At 41.9% G+C, this 18,432-nt stretch overlaps 1 protein-coding gene across 1 annotated transcript in view; it reads right to left on the bottom strand.

The window, feature by feature from the left end:
• The window catches only part of TMEM135 (transmembrane protein 135), a 163,550-nt gene that overhangs the window by 49,086 nt on the left and 96,032 nt on the right, over window positions 1-18,432 (bottom strand). The window contains exon 6 of the mRNA XM_062639194.1: window positions 9,090-9,136. Within this exon, the coding sequence (XP_062495178.1) occupies window positions 9,090-9,136 (47 nt within the window). The remainder of the gene's footprint in view (window positions 1-9,089; window positions 9,137-18,432) is intronic.

Below are 18,432 nucleotides of genomic sequence, written 5' to 3'. Positions count from 1 at the left end.
CAAAGGGATTCCAAGCCAAAAGGACAATGATCACCTTTATTGTGAGGTATCATTTGAGCATAGTAAAGGTTTAGGTAATGCTCAGGTATATAAAAGAGCTGAAGACACAGAGTAGTGCAAGAGCATATAACATTTCTCTATTAGATCAAGAGGCACTAAAAAAAAGGAAAATGGATGACCTGGTGACTTGTAAATTAGGTACTTGGATGATTCAATGTGCTTTTAAGTAAGTACTCTCTCTGAAGAGCTTTAGGAAAACTGCACAAAGCTACACTTAAAGCCCTACTAATGCAATAGCCCATGTTCTCCCACTCCTTTAGTTACAGCTGGATCCTTGCTGGTGGAAGCCTTATTCTGCTTGGCCTCTTACTCCTTCACTGCAGATACTGCCCTGTCTCCCCTCCTCATGTTTCTCTTTTCTTCCCTGGTCAAGCAGCGCATCAGATAGTGAGAGCAGGTAAAGTGGCAGCAGCCAGCTTTGGCACTCAGCACAGCCCATCAGTCATCCCCAAGTGTATACAGAGCCAAAGGAGTGAGAGGGATTCAAAGAAGAAAACACTTAGAAAGAGGCACTTGAGAGGAGCATAACACAGGCAGCTCCCAGCCAGAGCCTCCCCCAGCCCCTTCCCTCCCGTCGGCTCCCACCACCACTGCCAACAACTGACCGTGACGTGGGGCAGTGACACAAATCGTCTGTCCCCGCTGCTAACAACACTGCTGCTGCTGTAGGCTCTACCTCACCCTTCCTATCCTCTCACCCGCTTTTCAGGAGAGATTGCGGAGCTGCCGGCTGGGATGCGGGAGGCAGAGACTGGCATGGGCACCATCACGGCACCAGGTAACAGCTGCTCTGATTCTCTCCTCTTAAAACTTACTATCAAAAGGAGCGTTTGAGGTACTGTAAAGATATTCAGGCTGAGAGACTTGGGCTTGCTCAGCCTGGAAAAGAGAAAGCTCAGGGGAGATTTTATAATATTCTTTCAGTACCTAAAGGGGCTCACAAGAAATCTGGAGAGGGACATTTTGCAAGGGTGTGTAGGGACAGGAGAAGGAGGAATGGCTTTAAACTGACAGAGGAACACTTAGATTAGGTATTAGACAAATTCTTCCCTGTGAGGGTGCTGAGGGGCTGGCACAGGGTGCCCAGAGAAGCTGTGGCTGCCCCATCCCTGGCAGTGCTCAAGGCCAGGCTGGATGGGGCTTGGAGCAACCTGGTCTAGTGGAAGGTGTCCCTGCCCATGGCAGGAGGCTGGAACTGGATGAGCTTTTTGGTCCCTTCCAACCCAACCACTCTGTGATTCTACGATATTTATGCTTACCCCTCTGAACACCTAGATTTTACAATATGGACTCTCAGCTTTGGTTTTGCTCCCTCTGATGCACACAGACGTGCACTCTGTAACCTCTGTTGGAAGACAGCCATGGACTTCTTGCCATTGCTTGGCTTGGCGTGAGAGCCATACCATGGCTGACAGTAAAATAATGAGCACAAGGAATAAGGGCGATGTGGCATGCAGTTCCTAGGAAGAAACTGTAAATACCACAGGCATCAAGGGATTAACAATCACCATCAAAATGTCCAAACTTTTCTCTGGGGATATTTTCAGGAATGTAGTCCAATAACTCCTGGTGCCTTAAGACCAAAGTCTGTTCTAGTAAGGTTTCAGTATCACATACACACATCTTCGGGAGGTAAATACAAATATTAAATGTTACACTCTAATCCCTAAACTTCCTGCACTGTTATCACATACTATCTCAAGAACATTTACAAGGCACTGGGAAAAAGCTCTCAGTAAACTGAACATGATTTGACAGATGCCTAATTTAAAGGAATGCTTTAAGTGCTATTACCAATTGAGCAAAATGTAAGCCAGACATCAGGTGATTATTACTAAATATGCAGGTGAGATTCAGGAACAAGTCAAAGATAACACAGACAGGTATACTTTGAAGGACAGAAAAAAACAACAGCAAATTTCAACCGCTTCCCAGTTCATAAGACGCATATCTAGGAAGCATCAGAGGTATAGATGCATTCTCCTTCTACTCCTGACAAGGATCTATAGAGACCATGCAGATTCCTGTAGTTTGTACTTTATACTGCTGCACAAATTTATATTGCTGTACAAATTTAAACAACTTTAGTTAGAATTCAGAAGGTTTTCAATTATTTCACATATTTTTTCCAAGCAGGAAAGTGTTTTGTCTATGATGTCTTTTTGCTGTAACTTCCATTTTAAGACTTTGGCATTAACCCAGAATAATCAATATGGAAATATATACTTTAATATATATTTCCTCTTCCTTTTTTGCTCTTATTAGCAGAAGATGAGCTGATTTTTATATTAAAGCAAAAAATGGATTCATGAAATAGAAGGATAACACAGGTGGTGCATGCAGAGGAAGCTAGAAAAAAGTTTCATAGTATCTCAGCGTTTCATTAATGATAAATATATATCTCTAAATAATTATAAAGGCCATTTTAGAATATTTTTAACTGGGTTTCTAGGTTTTAAGGAAAGACATTAGCCCAGATTTGTTCCCCTAGAACCATGCAAGTAAGTTTTGGTGCACAATCACCCATATCATAGAATCATAGAATAGTTAGGGTTGGAAAGGACCTTAAGATCATCCAGTTCCAACCCCCTGCCATGGGCAGGGACACCTCACACTAAACCATGTCACCCAAGGCTCTGTACAACCTGGCCTTGAACACTGCCAGGGATGAAGGATTCACAACTTCCTTGGGAAACCCATTCCAGTGCCTCACCACCCTAACAGGAAAGAACTTCCTCCTTATATCCAATCTAAACTTCCCCTGTTTAAGTTTGAACCCGTTACCCCTTGTCCTATCACTACAGTCCCTAATGAAGAGTCCCTCCCCAGCATCCCTATAGGCCCCCTTCAGACACTGGAAGGCTGCTATGAGGTCTCCATGCAGCCTTCTCTTCTCCAGGCTGAACAGCCCCAACTTCCTCAGCCTGTCTTCATACAGGAGGTGCTCCAGTCCCCTGATCATCCTCATGGCCTCCTCTGGACTTGTTCCAAAAGTTCCACGTCCTTTTTATGTTGAGGACACCAGAACTGCACACAATACTCCAGGTGAGGTCTCACAAGAGCAGAGTAGAGGGGCAGGATCACCTCCTTCCACCTGCTGGTCACGCTCCTTTTGATGCAGCCCAGGATACGGTTGGCTTTCTGGGCTGTGAACGCACACTGAAGCCAGCTCATGTTCATTTTCTCATCAACCAACACCCCCAAGTCCTTCTCCGCAGGGCTGCTCTGAATCTCTTCTCTGCCCAATCTGTAGCTGTGCCTGAGATTGCTCCGAGTCAGGTGTACGACCGCACACTTGGCATGGATATCATGCCAAGTCTCATTATGATCAGGCAATGAGAGGCAGCTCCACAACACTGATTTGCCTGTCTTTTCCCTTTATTTCCTAACTTAAATATCTCATATAAGTACCTAAAACAGAAATAAGAGTCTTGCACAAAGGCCCCACAGATACAGAGATCCAACAGATGTAAGGTTCTCTTTAATGCTACATTAGAGATCAGATTTGGTTTCTTGTAATTTTATGGATACCATTATTGTCCCATTCCTCCCACACTACCCAAATGAACAGGTGAGAAACAGTGATTTGTACTTCAAGAAGGCAGAAACAGAAGAAATGGGATTTGCTCATGGACATCCTACAGCAGTCACTGCAGACAGCTGAAGGTGCAAGAGTATCGCCAGAAGCTGCTAAAGATGCCCACCACAACCCCACTGGGCACTGCAATTTTCATAGAATCATGGAATGATTTGGGTTGAAGGGACCTGAAAGCTCATCCAATTCCAGACCCCTGCCACGGGCAGGGACACCTTCCACTAGAGCAGGGTGCTCCAAGTGCCATCCAACCTGTCCTTGAAAACTGCCAGGGATGGAGCATTTTGCATCTGTTAAGTCTAGATAGTCTTCTCACCTGTATGAAAATCAAATAATCATAGAAAGAGGAAGGGATTTTTTTCATACTAATTTAACCTCTCCTTAAGAATTATTTCTTCTCTTAGGAAAAGCAGAAAAATCTCAAATTCTTGCAGTGAAATACACTTCAGACGTACCTTTAACTCTACTATATCATTTTTAACATAGAGGTTGGTACATAACATTAGCCTGGGGAGAGCATCTTCCCTCTCCAGTGAGCACAGCGGAGAGCTAACACCCAAACTCTGCAAAACTCCACAGCAACCTCCCTTCAAACCAGAACTGACACAATACTACATGGTACTCCAAGTTGAAAAGGACAAAGAAAACACCTTGAAATTCAGCAGAAATCTGATAAAAGAGTATGAAAGAGAAGAAAACAAAAGGTGCTTCCTGAAAATAGAAAAGTAAAAATACTTTCTCACCTTTTATTCTAGGGGTAGATAAACAGCACTCAGATTATCTTACCTTTCTACCCATATTTGCAGTTGAACTAAGGCTACATAACCCTAAAGCAAGGCTCTGCCAGAGAAAAGTCATAGTTAACCTATAAGGTTATCTCTTTATCTGCAACCCCCTCCTGTGATACCATGTTTTACTTTTGCTCACACTAAATAAAACGAGCTGATATTTATAGCATTTCTTAGGAGACTGAATGTTTTCATCTGCTCACCAGGTGACCCAAAATACCTCAGAAATCATGTTTCATGACAGTTACCAAAACAATGCTTCAAACCACTAACTCTGAGATGTTTATATAAGGATAGTAAAAATATATATATATAAACATGGAAAAAATTCTCATCTGTTTTTTCTTCTGAATTATTAGCTAATAATTTAATAGCAAATGACTTTTAATGTACTCCTTTAATTCTACAGCAAATGTAAAAGACTTCAAAATAGTTTTAATAAGAAAGGGGAAATTATTTTGTATTAAATCCATAAAATAGCGACTCCAACCATTAAGCTTGCCTACTCTACAGTACAAAAGAGAGTAGAATTAAAAGGCAAATATATGTTTCAAGCAGTTGCTTCTGTACAAAAGGGAGTTGAGGTGATTAAACACGGGACTGGTACCACAGAAAGAAAGATAAAATAAAGAAACTAAAGGCACTTTGAAATATCATGTCAAAATACGGAATAAAATACAGGATATGTGTTTCATGGGGAAAGAAAAGTAAATAGCTGTAATTTGGGAGGGTAGAATTTCATTAATGAGATAGAATAAAGGGCTCTGCGAACAAAAGGACCTTTCTTAAAGGTTTTCAGTGACTTTACACAAGTTTCATTACTCCAGCTTAATGGCAGTATATGACAGCGCATCCCCATTTCACTGCTCTTTTCACTGTAGTTCTCCTTAGCCATTTTCAATCAATAGATAATATATAAATGACATTAAGAGACCAAGAGCTTTCTGTTGTGAGTGACACAAACCCTGAGTTACGAAAACCACCACATTCTGCTTTGTGAAATCCCAGCAGTAACTTCTCACTGGCTGAAATTATTGCTTCAGAAAGTAACATTTTAACATCTATCACTATAGAAGGCAACTTATGGTCCATCAATCAACAGAACCATCCACCTTCCCATAATAGCTGGTTTCAGCCTGTAAATGCTTTCCTTTCGAGGGTTCAGAGAAGAGTTAACATATGCCTATTATATACGGGTGGTGTAGAGTCTGAGGATTAACTACTATAGCAACCAGTGCTTCAGTCTGCCTACACATGCTCACCCAAATGGCTGGATTTTCTAAGTTTATGTGGATAGGATTTATATGGAGGTGTTCATTTATTGTGCAGCGACTGCAAGTGTTCTATTACGTGGATTTCTTCAATTGTGTATAAAAGCAGAGCCGTTGCATCACTCTTCTGCAAAACCCTAGTGTAATATTCAAAATCAAACTGTTACTATAACAACATCAATTCGATTGTATTTTACAAGTATTTATTTCACACGTTACAGTATTCCTCCTGCTTGGTTTATTCTATTCAGTTATTCTAGACTGCTGTTCTGGTCAGCCAGCACCATGCATTATTCAAACTGAAACAAGATGACATGAAAACACGGTATAATCAAACCTTTCCACCCATAACTCCATGCAAACTGTAATTTATTATTTTCTGAAATAGAAGTATTAAATTGTGCTTTTGTTACAAGACACTTTAAAAATGTTGCTTTTTAAAACAAATCTTACATGACATCATATAACATCAAGAACGATTCTTTAAGTGGTGAGTATTAAGTCCTTGTTGAGTTCAATGTCACCTGAAAACTCATTCCTTAAGGTATGGGAACGTTTCTCTCCCTACATACACTTCTGTATGTGAGTTTTTAGGAGAAAATGGGCAGAAGAGGAAAGAATCCTGTTTCAACTGTGATGACCTGTATGTGTGCATTACACATATGACTGACAGTACTACACACATTACAGTACACTATCCACACACTACAGTACAGCTATCCACAAATGAGTGATGTATCATTTCATCACTCCCAGTACAGCTGAGCAGAAGCATTTGGAGAAAAAGCAGAGGTTTAATTTAGGAGGAAAGTACCAGAAAAGGACAAGAAAAAAAATACTACACTAAAATATGATTCCTCTGTCTCTAAATACAACTTTGTTGCCTGCAAACCTATCATCTGCATTTCAGCTGCCTTCTTCCTAGTAGTCTTCTATTTTTTGTCCTGCCTGTTGACATGATCTTATTCTTTTCCTCTTCAGTCACACTCTCCTTCCCTCTCCCTACTGTCTCCCTTTCCATATTGCTCTTTTGAATTTACCTTTCATTCTGACTCCCTTCTCATGTCATGTATTCTGCAGTAATTATTCCTGGTTTCTCTTCTACCATTTCAGTAACCTCCCTTTTTGTGCCTCTGCTGCCTAAGCAGTTGGTGTTCTCCTATTGTACTTCTACGACTAGAAATTGCAGAAAACCACTTTCATTTGGTGTAGTAGAAGAGTCCCATTGTTTCCTCCACTGATTTTCAGTGATGCCCCTGCCTGCCTGGACCACTAACCTGTTCATACCTTCAACCTCCTGTCCCTACTCCATACATTCTACAAGACATGTTGCTTTCAACAGCACACAACTGGAATTTGGGGATTTTTCCAGGTAACAGCTTTCAATTGCATTCAGTGAAGCACAACAAAGCTTTCCTCCCTCCAAAGACTTTACTGACCATTGTCTTCGACATATTAAACATTTAATGTTATGACAGCCATCGATGTGCATCAAAAAGTGGAAGAAACTCACTCCTTAGAGCAGTAACTCCCATGTTAACCCAAAATCTGTTCCTATGGATCTGAGAGTACAACCTGCAGCCTCACCAGGGAAATTTTCAATTGCTTCCTTCTATTTCCTTCCTCAATATCTAAGTGAATTCATCCCTGCTGCAATTTATTGTAAGAAGAAATTGTCTTGCTCTGTCATGTCTCATCCTTTCCATCACAGTCAGCAAGAATGGACTATTGATTCTCTTGCTCTTTTCAGCACTCTTGTACCTGAAGACAGTCATCCCATCCCATGGAGTGACTTTTTATTTTTAAATTAAGCAAACACAATCCATCTTTTTAAACAAGCCAAGTTTTCCAAACTCCAAATCGCTCCCTGAGGTTTCTCTGACTCTTCCCTGTTCTTAGCACATAACAATAAGAAAGGATACAAAGAGAAGTTCTTCCCTGTGAGGGTGCTGAGGCGCTGGCACAAGGTGCCCAGCGAAGCTGTGGCTGCCCCATCCCTGGCAGTGTTCAAGGCCGGGTTGGAAGGGGCTTGGAGCAAGCTGCTCTAGTGGAAGGTGTCCCTGCCTGTGGCAGGGGGTTGGGACTGGATGAGCTTTAAGGTCCCTTCCAACCCAGACCATTCCATGATTCTGTGATTGCAATTTTAGAAGAGAAAGTGGTCTGGAGCCCATCCAACTGCCAGTGTTGCTGTGTCAGGTCAGGAGGAACTCACCAAACACCTCGCTGCGCTCTGGTCAGTTCTCATTTAACATCCAGGTTGTCCCTAAAACACCGGTTTATTACCAAAGACACAGATGGGAGACAACTAACTTCCTCCAAAATCATGCAACATTTATAGCTTTGACCAGCATTTTGGTGGTTTGAGATGGTTTAATCAGTATTCATACAGACAAGTGTCAAACTTCAGTCCTGTAACTCAAATCCTCCAAAGCTGCTATGCCATGACTCTGGGAAGCAGAAGAAAATAAAGCAAGGAGAAGACTACCAATGCAAGGGCCTTAATGGGTGGTAGATGAGAGGGGGAATTCTTCTTCAAATAAACTGACAGCTTTCCCCTATCCACAGACTGTTCTTGCCCAACACCCATAAATAACCTGTAAGTAATGGAATTATGAAAAGAGAAAGCTGCAGCTTTCAGAGTTTTGCAATTACCAGGGGATCACAGGGCTTGCAGAACCGTAGATGGCTGCATGCCACAGAAGTTGTAAGTCAGAGGGCTGTAGTCAAAGGTTATTTTAACAAGCAACTTTCCAGCTTGAGAGAGAATAAGGAAAATTTGAGGCCTGGTATTTAAAAAGGAAGCAATGAGAAGGTAAATCACATATACCTTGCAAGCCAAGGGAGAAAAAGATTAGAGTGTCACATCTGATTCCAATACTGTATGTTTTTAAAGAAGGAATACAAGCGATACCTTGTGAAAAAGTATGTGAAACGAATGTACTCTACAATTAACAGAAGGCACCATGTGAGAGATCGGGTATTATCAACAAGTGTACAATCTCATTTTCTTGTTCTTCTCCATTTTCACCAGAAGAAAAAATATCACCTCCCCTGCCACAAGCCACTTCAGAACATACATGAACAGCACTATTTCAGCTGTTTCATACTATGTAATGTCAGATCTCCAGAGTCTTAATTACGAGCTGAGAGGAGGCTTCTTAAGTAATCAGTATAGCCTCCAGAAGATTTAAAACATTTAACTCAGCATTTCCCCTTTTAGCCCAATTGGGGATTTAATGCCATGGCAGCATCAATTCAGAAAGCATGAGTCAAGAATATACAAGTTTTCAGATGAATACCCAAAATCAAGTGAGCTTTTAGAAATGCTGCTTAAAATAATCCTTACAAACATATATACATAAACTAGCAACGTACCTGAAAAAGAACATGAACAGAGCAGCTGTGATGCAGAACAAAAGGACCTACAAGAAGGAGAAAGAGTGTTATTACATAAAACATCACACTACTGCTGTGTGTTCTGGATCATGAAGTTTTTACAACTGCTATAAAAGTTACACATTATTTATGCACTTGACAGACCAGGATGAAAGCCTGTCTGAAACCACCAAAACGGATTCTCTTGTTCCTAGTGGACTTCGAGCTGCTCCTGTAGAAGGTTAAAAACCCTACGAAATCCAAAGCAGTGTAGTGGGACAAATGATCCCATTTAAAATAGTCTGGAATAAAATAATAAATAACAAAATACAACAATATAATGAAAATAATAACACAATAGAACAGCAATTTAAACATGATATGTTGTCTAACTTTGCTTCTGTGATTTATTCAGATATCATATTGCTAGCTTCAGTTCAAAAGGTAGGACAGTTAAGATGCATGTACAGGAAGCTGCTTTTGCTTCATTCCACTCCGAAATGAGAGTATCCTTCCCAGTTTACCTCACTGTTAATCTCACATGGAATAATCCCATCCTCCTCTAGATTATCAGTGTAATCATACAGGACTCATTGAGCCAATTTAGCAGCACCCCAGCACTGAGAGGGGAATATCCTACTTCTTCCTCTCTCTGTGCTCCCACCTTCTCCTCTCCACCTGCACAGTGACTCACAAACACTGATGAAAATGAACTCAAGGAGGTACAGAAAGCAGCTCCAAACTTTGAAGAGCTTTCTCCAGTTGGGTGAGATAAGGAGATCGCTGGAAGCGTGTAAAAGCACCAGCGCAGGCCCAGGCAAAAGCGATGGAGAGGACTTCTGTGCCAGGAGCAGAGAAGGGCAGAAAGGGTAAAGCCATCCTCCTTGAAATACCAAGAAGGTGCTGTGCCCTGAGTATGAGAACCAGCTGCACATGCAGCTGCTTCAGGAACAACTACGCCATGCTTTAAACCCACAACCTGCCTTAATCCACACCATCTTTGCTAGATACAGCTCAAGAGTGAGAAAACACTGTTTAGTTCTAGATACACTGGCCCATATTCACACCTTCATTCAGGAGGCAAAAACCTTGGAGAAAAATCACCTGCTCTCACTCACTGCCAACCAGTTTTGATCATGATAGGATGCAGACAGCTTCAGTGAGAAGAAATGGAAATGCCGGCAGCAGAGCATGTCTAAACCTTATAAAGACACACAACAGGAGGCTGCTGTGTGTTGATACAGAAAGTGTGATAACAAATTGAACAGAAAAAGTTTACATTGAATTTCAGAGAAAAAAATCTTACAATGAGACCACTTCCCTTTTCCATGTTCTCTGGCATGTGACTTACAATTAGGTCACACAAGACATTGTAACGATTACTGTGTAAACTACCCGGTTGGCCTTTATTTTTCCCTTTTCCTTCCCCAGTAACTTTCATATTGTATTATTCTGCATCAAAAATGTGAGCATCTGAAATAATTTTACGTGAAATCATTAGTGCACAGTGAGTATTGACATAAGTGTCAGTGGGCACAGAGCTGCTCGAGAACACTGCAGGAGAAAACTCTAATATAGAGAAGACCACTGTCAAACTAAAAGGCATTTTAACTGCGGTCACCACAGAGGTTTTGCTTCCCTCTTCAGTAAGGATTTGAATGATGCAACAGAGATTATGTCATAAATTCACAAAATCCTTCAGAAACCAGGATTTCACACAAAGTAACTGAATTGCCCAAAGTCAACAAGATGAAATTCAATAAAAACAAACACGAAGTAGTTGGCAGGAGAAATCACATCCATAAAAACCAGGACAAGAAACAACTGTGTAGGCAGCACAAGAACATGACAAGTTCCACAGATCAGAAATAAATAGGCACCAGCAATACAATGTTGTGGAAAGTGCTGTAAAATACTACACAGTCTTTTTAATGACCTGGTGGAAGCAACACCCCTAACTACAGAGCTGTAGTTAAAGAAAAGCATAGATAAAGCAAGACAGTCCAGAAGAGAACAGTGAAAATAGCGGGCAGGTACTGCACGAGTGTTGGGACATGGATTAAACTAAAAAAGAGGTAGCAAGTGATAAACATGACAACTATTGTGTATGCACAGTTCTGGTGTCCTCACATAAAAAGGACATGGAACTGTTGGAACAAATCCAGAGAAGGGCCACGAGGATGATCAGGGGACTGGAGCACCTCCCCTATGAAGACAGGCTGAGGAAGTTGGGGCTGTTCAGCCTGGAGCAGAGAAGGCTGCGTGGAGACCTCAGAGCAGCCTTCCAGTATCTGAAGGGGGCCTACAGGGATGCTGGGGAGGGACTCTTCATTAGGGACTGTAGTGACAGGACAAAACAGTTCAAACTTAAGCAGGGGAAGTTTAGACTGGATATAAGGAAGAAGTTCTTTACTGTTAGGGTGGTGAGGCACTGGAATGGGTTGCCCAAGGAAGCTGTGAATGCTCCATCCTTGGCAGTGTTCAAGGCCAGGTTGGACAGAGCCTTGGGTGACATGGTTTAGTGTGAGGTGTCCCTGCCCATGGCAGGGGGGGTTGGAACTGTATGATCTTAAGGTCCTTTCCAACCCTAATTATTCTATGATTCTATTTTTATATAATTACCTTATACTGACAAATCTGTCTCGTCGAGTACAGAAGGAGGAAGATAGAGCTAAATCTACAGCAAAGACAAGGCAGGTCACATAATGACTATGGGTAGTGATACACCAGAACCAGCTGCCTGTGAGATTGTGAAATCTCCTTTACCAGAGGTGTTCAAGATCGATAGAGGCAAGTATCTCTTAGAAAAGTGCTGGGCATGTTTGATACTGTCTCTCCCAACACTGGCACAACTGAAGGACAGCAAGATGTGCAGCTAAACCTGACTCTTTTACGTGAAATGCACAGCCCAACGTGGAAAACCCAGTGACTATCTTCTTGTCATAGCACCAAGAACCACAGAATGATTTGGGTTGGAAAGCTCATCCAGTTCCAACCCCCTGCCATGGGCAGGGACACCTTCCACTAGCCCAGGTTGTTCTAAGCCCTGTCCAACCTGGACTTGAATGATTCCAAGGATACAGAAGGCAAATGGTCACCTACAGAATTTTTTGCAGCACCCTCAGTACAATATACAATGCCTCTTCTAGACTTAAAACTAACCTTACTAAAAAAAGGTAAAATAATACTAAGGCCCACAGAAATATAACTCTAAATACTGAGTGAATTTAAGCCTCATTATCCAGGAAGCAGGAAGCCTTGTTTGGGTTTTCTCTTGCAGAGTCCATCACTATTTGATTTACGATAGAAGGTCAACAATTAGTGCTTGGCAACACAGAGACCTTGAAACATTCCAGCTGCAGAACCAGAGACAACAAGCAGACAACATACATCTTTCAAATGAGAATGCTACACCCTAAATATTTGGATGCTTTAAAGGGATGCACATAGGTTACACTGAAAAAATCACTATGCTCCAGGGCGAGTCAGCATATTTGGTGTGTAACATAAGCGCTGTAATTTAATTGATTATATTGTACTTTATTGGTCTCTATTAAACCTTAATAAAAAAAGAGGACAGTTGCTGACAAAACTTAAGAGGTTCTTTCTTTTTCTAGAGCTCTGCTGGCTGACAAAGGTTATTCCTTTCAAGAAAGCTCAGCCCTCATATAAACAGCGTCACAAAGCAACATTCAGCAGCACTGAGCACAAACCAAAACGCTTTGGCTGAAAGCAATTAACAGCAGCCCCAGTAACACCAGCAGCCCCAGCTCACCAATGACTTGCCCTCGCAGCCAGAAATCTTGGACCAGAGAAAGGAAAAATAACAGACAAAACTCCTAAACCCACCCCCGAGTCTCGTGTATTCAGACTGTTGTGCATATTACCTAATGCTAAGGTTATGTGTACTTTCCTTAGGTAGTTTCACTACAGCCAGATTCCCTGGGGTAAAAGAAAAGCCTCTGACTAGAGGCTGCTGCTTCTCCCATTCAGCCAGAATAAAGAATAGGACTGAAGTCTGTCATAAGGTACCACACACCTTGTGATTGAAAGGAAAAGCCCTGAAGATACACATAACCTATGTAAATGAAAGCACGAGGGGGGAAAAGTGATCAGTGATTATCAGCTGGCACAAGTGTGTCAGAGCCACAGCTCAACCTTGAATAGTGTTAAACACAGCTTGCAGGAGACCTGTTTCAGCCACTGGCACATCAACACTCAACTTCCAGCATATCCATGAAGCCTGAAAACCATCACTTTGCTGATCAGTCACTTTGCAATGTATGCGAGAGCTGTATCTACACTTGAAGGTGAAAAAAGTCAAGTTCCTATTCCCAGTTGCTGAAGGCTGTGTGCTACAGAAAAGAGAATTCTCAGCTAAGGTCAGCCTGAGGAAACTCCTATTGGTAAAAACCATGGAAAATTAACAACCCCGTAAAAAGCAGGCCAATAATTATTATTTGAGCCCGTGTTTTCCAAAAGTTACAAGTAAGAGAAAGTAAGATTTACTATTGTACATTTTTAGTCAATCACTGATTAGTATTTCTAGAAGTATGGCCACAGTAATAAAGGTTTCATATTAATATGCTTGCTTTCTCAAATGACTGCTTTTTAATAGAGATTTTTCACTTTTACAAGCATTTTGTGCTTTACAAACATACACATGGGACCTTTGTATAGTGTTCAGTAACAGACTTTTACTCTTAAAATACATGATCCAGAAAAAAGAAACTATTTTATGTATTTTAAAATCCTTAAAACAAGCCATTTATCCACAGAAGAGCTTACTGCTGTCTCTGCTGACAGAAGTTATAAGCATGCTTTTACCTTTATACCCCTCGTTGAACAGTAGTACAGTAATTGTAGTACCTTTTATTATACCAGTTAACATCACCAGAGATGAAGGAAGATGCTCCAGAGCACACAGCCCGTTCTTCAGGCATGAGGAAAGGGGTTTTGTAGCCCAAACCCATTCTGTTGGGTCTAATAAAAATAACCCTAGCTTTAACCATAAATCCAGAGTTAAATATTGGTGCAATCATAGAAATTTGTCTACTGTTGAGTGTAGTTCCTAAATGTTATTTGAAGACATGCTATTGCTCCAATAAAAATGCTTTCTCCAGCACTTATCATTAAGATTATTCCTTAAGCAAGCTCACTTCTAACAAAATAAAAAGTAAATATAGGAAGTAGACATGCAGATTAACAGTCAAGGAAATAGCTGTGAAAAGAGTATCTCTTTTCTACCTGCACATTACAAAATGCAGCCTGCAGCATCCTAATCAATGAACTGTCTTTATAAAGTGTATATGCTATTCTATTCAAATAACAAAACAGCTGGTTAAAAAGTGTCACATTTTCTATGATCTTCTAGTAGTTAAAGGCGATGGAAATCACAGAATCTGAGTAATTACAGAAAGATAACAGAAGTCATATAAAAGATACCTGAAAAAACATTTAGTTCCAACCCCCTGCCACGGGCAGGGACACCTTCCGCTAGAGCAGCTTGCTTCAGGCCCCTGTGTCCAACCTGGCCTTGGACACTGCCAGGGATGGGGCAGCCACAGCTTCTCTGGGCACCCTGTGCCAGTGCCTCAGCACCCTCACAGGGAAGAGCTTCTGCCTAAGATCTCATCTAAATCTACTTGCTTCAGGTAATTTGTTTCTATGCAAAAGTGTAACACCGTATGAAAAATCGTGGTTGTCCTTGACTAAGCTCAAATTTCTACTGATCCCATGAGACATGCCAATTGAAAATCCTAAACATAATTACCTCTCTCTGGACATTTCAGGGTATACAATGTTTTACCTTCTTTCCAAAGTAAATTCTGTCAAATCAAAACCTTTATAACACTCGATGTCTTCCTCTACTTGAAACCCACCGTATTCAGAGAAAAATTCATGAGCTATCAAAAGTAGAATCATAGAATCAAAGAATAGTTAAGGTTTGAAAGGACCTTAAGATCACCTAGTTCCAACCCCCCTGCCATGGGCAGGGACACCTCACACTAAACCATGTCACCCAAGGCCTCATCCAACCTGGTCTTGAACACTGTCTGGGATGGAGCATTCACAACCTCCCTGGGAAACCCATTCCAGTGTCTCACCACCCTTACAGTAAAGAACTTCCTCCTTATATCCAATCTAAACTTCCCCTGTTTAAGTTTGAACCCGTTACCCCTTGTCCTGTCACTACAGTCCCTAAGTACTGGAGAAAACTCTTGCCACAACCTCGGTCATCCACATAATGATTCTTTCCCTAGTTGAGATAAGCAAGTTTTGATGCACTGCAGTACTGCTGCTGCTTTATAACTGATGGGCTTTATGAAAATGCAGAAAACAATTTGTCTGATCCTTATCGGGCGCTGGGCCAATTCAGCTGCACCGACACCACTTCAGCTTAGAGGCTCCTGATTTTTTATTGCCAGCAAGCCACAAGCAATCTCCAGATAAGATCAAAAGAAACACTAGTACGTGTTATTAAACAAGAGCTTATATAGATTCATCTTAAAGCACTGTTGTTTGATCACGATTACAACTGGCAAATGTAGATGGTAACAGAGCCAAGACGGGGAAGCACCTGCCAGTCTCAGAAGAGCATGAAAGAATAAAAGAGAAGATTAAACCCTCGGTTTTCTAGTTCACAAATTCCACACAGAGATGTACAGTTGAGCATTGCAGCACCCTTCATTTGTTTTCTCAGAAAACACTTGTCAAGTGTGTTCCCATGTGTTCTCTTAGCCACAGCAAACACAGGTTTGTAACAGAGCCTCAAACTGCCACGGAAAAGCCTCTTAAAGCTCTGGATGAGGGTGCACTGCTTTCAAGAAGGCCGAGAGACTTAAGTACAAAAAAGTAATTGTCAAATGAAACAGCATTTCCTCACTACTGCACCTCACTGAAAAGGAAAAGAGCTACAGATTGGGCAGAGAAGAGATTCAGAGCAGTCCTGTGGAGAAGGACTTGGGGGTGTTGGTTGATGAGAAAACGAACATGAGCCGGCTTCAGCGTGCGCTCACAGCCCAGAAAGCCAACCGTATCCTGGGCTGCAGCAAAAGGAGCGTGACCAGCAGGTCGAAGGAGGTGATCCTGCCCCTCTACTCTGCTCGTGCGAGACCTCACCTGGAGTATTGTGGGCACAGTTCTGGTGTCCTCAACATAAAAAGGACATGGAACTGTTGGAACAAGTCCAGAGAAGGGCCACGAGGATGATCAGGGGCTGGAGCACCTCCTGTATGAAGACAGGCTGAGAAAGTTGGGGCTGTTCAGCCTGGAGAAGAGAAGCTGCGTGGAGACCCCATAGCAGCCTTCCGGTATCTGAAGGGGGGCTATAGGGATGCTGGGGAGGGACTCTTCATTAGGGACTGTAGTGATAGGACAAGGGGGAACGGGTTCAAACTTAGACAGGGGAAGTTTAGGTTGGATATAAGGAAGAAGTTCTTTACTGTAAGGGTGGTGAGGCACTGGAATGGGTTGCCCAAGGAAGTTGTGAATGCTCCATCCCTGGCAGTGTTCAAGCCCAGGTTGGACAGAGCCTTGGGTGGCATGGTTTAGTGTGAGGTGTCCCTGCTCACGGCAGGGGGGTTGGAACTGGATGATCTTAAGGTCCTTTCCAACCCTAACTATTCTATGATTCTATTTTACAGTATATCATGGAAGATCTGGTCCATTCTAAGAATAATCTGTCCTTTGACACATAACTTGAAAGCAGCTCTAATGCTTAGCAGTGGGGACACATGTTCTGGTACTCCCAGGTCTCCAAGTCATACCCCATGCTATAAAACATAAGCCCTCAATTATCTCTTGTAAAAACATCACTCTGGCTGCTAGACAGCTGCCTTGTCATTTCCAGTAGTTTCTAACTAGGGAAAAATAGTGCGCACACACACACACACACACACATATACACATGGAAAACAAGTACAGTACCTTATGGCTACAGAGACACCAAATTATTTGTCATGAATGTTCTTTCCTGAATTTAAGAAAGACAAAATTATCTGGCTTAGTAATAATTACAAGAGGAAGAAAAGAGCAAGAGGAGACTCAAAGCAACATATCATTCAAATGAGAAACTACCTTCCTGAACCAAAACCCAAATCATAGTATCATATTCTAAAGATACTGACTTTCAAAAATCAAGTCTTTGATTTTTCCACCCTGTAAGGTGCATTTAAATGAAGCAAATTTATTTTCTTCCCTGCTTAACTGGTCAGGTAACACTATGGACTCAACTGCCCAGTACACAGACAGTCAGGTTGTCTCTAAGAACCAAGAGTAAGAGGAAGTAGTTAGGCTAAGGCAAGACACCAGAACAACTCAATACCTCCCCATCTCCTCTCTGTGAGGGCAATTAAACACAAAGTGTAGGCACAGCATCGCTTGGAATTCTTCACAGTGCTCAGACACTCAGAAACTGGAATAGTTCAAGTTCCTCTGCCTTCCAGACATAAACAGTCCCCAATGTGTGCAAGGCTAACTGTGGTAAAGACCAGTGCAGGAACCTCTGGCATTTCATTAAATTCTTCAGAGATCTCCTAGCAAAACAAAACAAAACAAAACTCCTTCCCCTTCCCAGCAAAGGCTGTTCTGAAACTAGAGAGTGAAGCAACAATTACCAGAGTGATGTTCTTGATCAATACCTCATCAAAAATACTGTGAACAAAGAGAATTAATACAGTTAAATATCTCAACAGGCAAAACCCTTGAGAAGAATAGGTTCTGTTAGACCTAAAATTCATACATATATATATATAAGGACATGCCAGAGAAAGTCCAGCAAAGGACCACAAGGGATGAAGAGCCTGGAGGAGAGGCTGAGATAACTGGGGTGGTTTAGTCTGCAGAAGACCCAGGGACAGGTTTACAGTCTAAGATTGTCTAACACTGGCTCAGTGCAATACTACTGTAAGCTATAGTAGTGTTCCACTTGACAGCTACACATCTTGCTGTGCAGGTCTGCTCACGGCTGGGTCGTGCTCTCGGTTCAGGCTGAAGCTCCATGAATTACTTTCAGACAACATCACTTTACACAGTCACTGCTCCTCCTCCTCCTCCCCAGCACCTTTTCTTGCTGATCACTGCCATGTGTCTTCTGCTGGCACACAAAAGCAGACCTGATCCATCTGTAAGTAACTATTTTAGCCTCCCAAGGACTGAACAGGGGCAAGAGCAGGCACCTGGGGTTCGTGCCTGTCTAAATCAGCTTAAGCCTCAGTGAGATCAAATCCCAGCCCATCCTACAATGCAACCCCCCAACAAGACAGCCAATTCCACCAGCACGGTCTGAACCTCCCAGTTTTATAACTCTGATGAATAAGTATGAAGTAGTTATGAATGGTTC

Source organism: Pezoporus occidentalis, unplaced genomic scaffold (assembly GCF_034315485.1).
Source record: "Pezoporus occidentalis ecotype Australia unplaced genomic scaffold, CSIRO_AGI_Poc_V1 ctg6, whole genome shotgun sequence".
Classification (NCBI taxonomy): domain Eukaryota; kingdom Metazoa; phylum Chordata; class Aves; order Psittaciformes; family Psittacidae; genus Pezoporus; species Pezoporus occidentalis.
The sequence above is the reverse complement of the archived record's forward strand: the minus strand, read 5'-3'. Positions and strand labels throughout refer to the sequence as shown.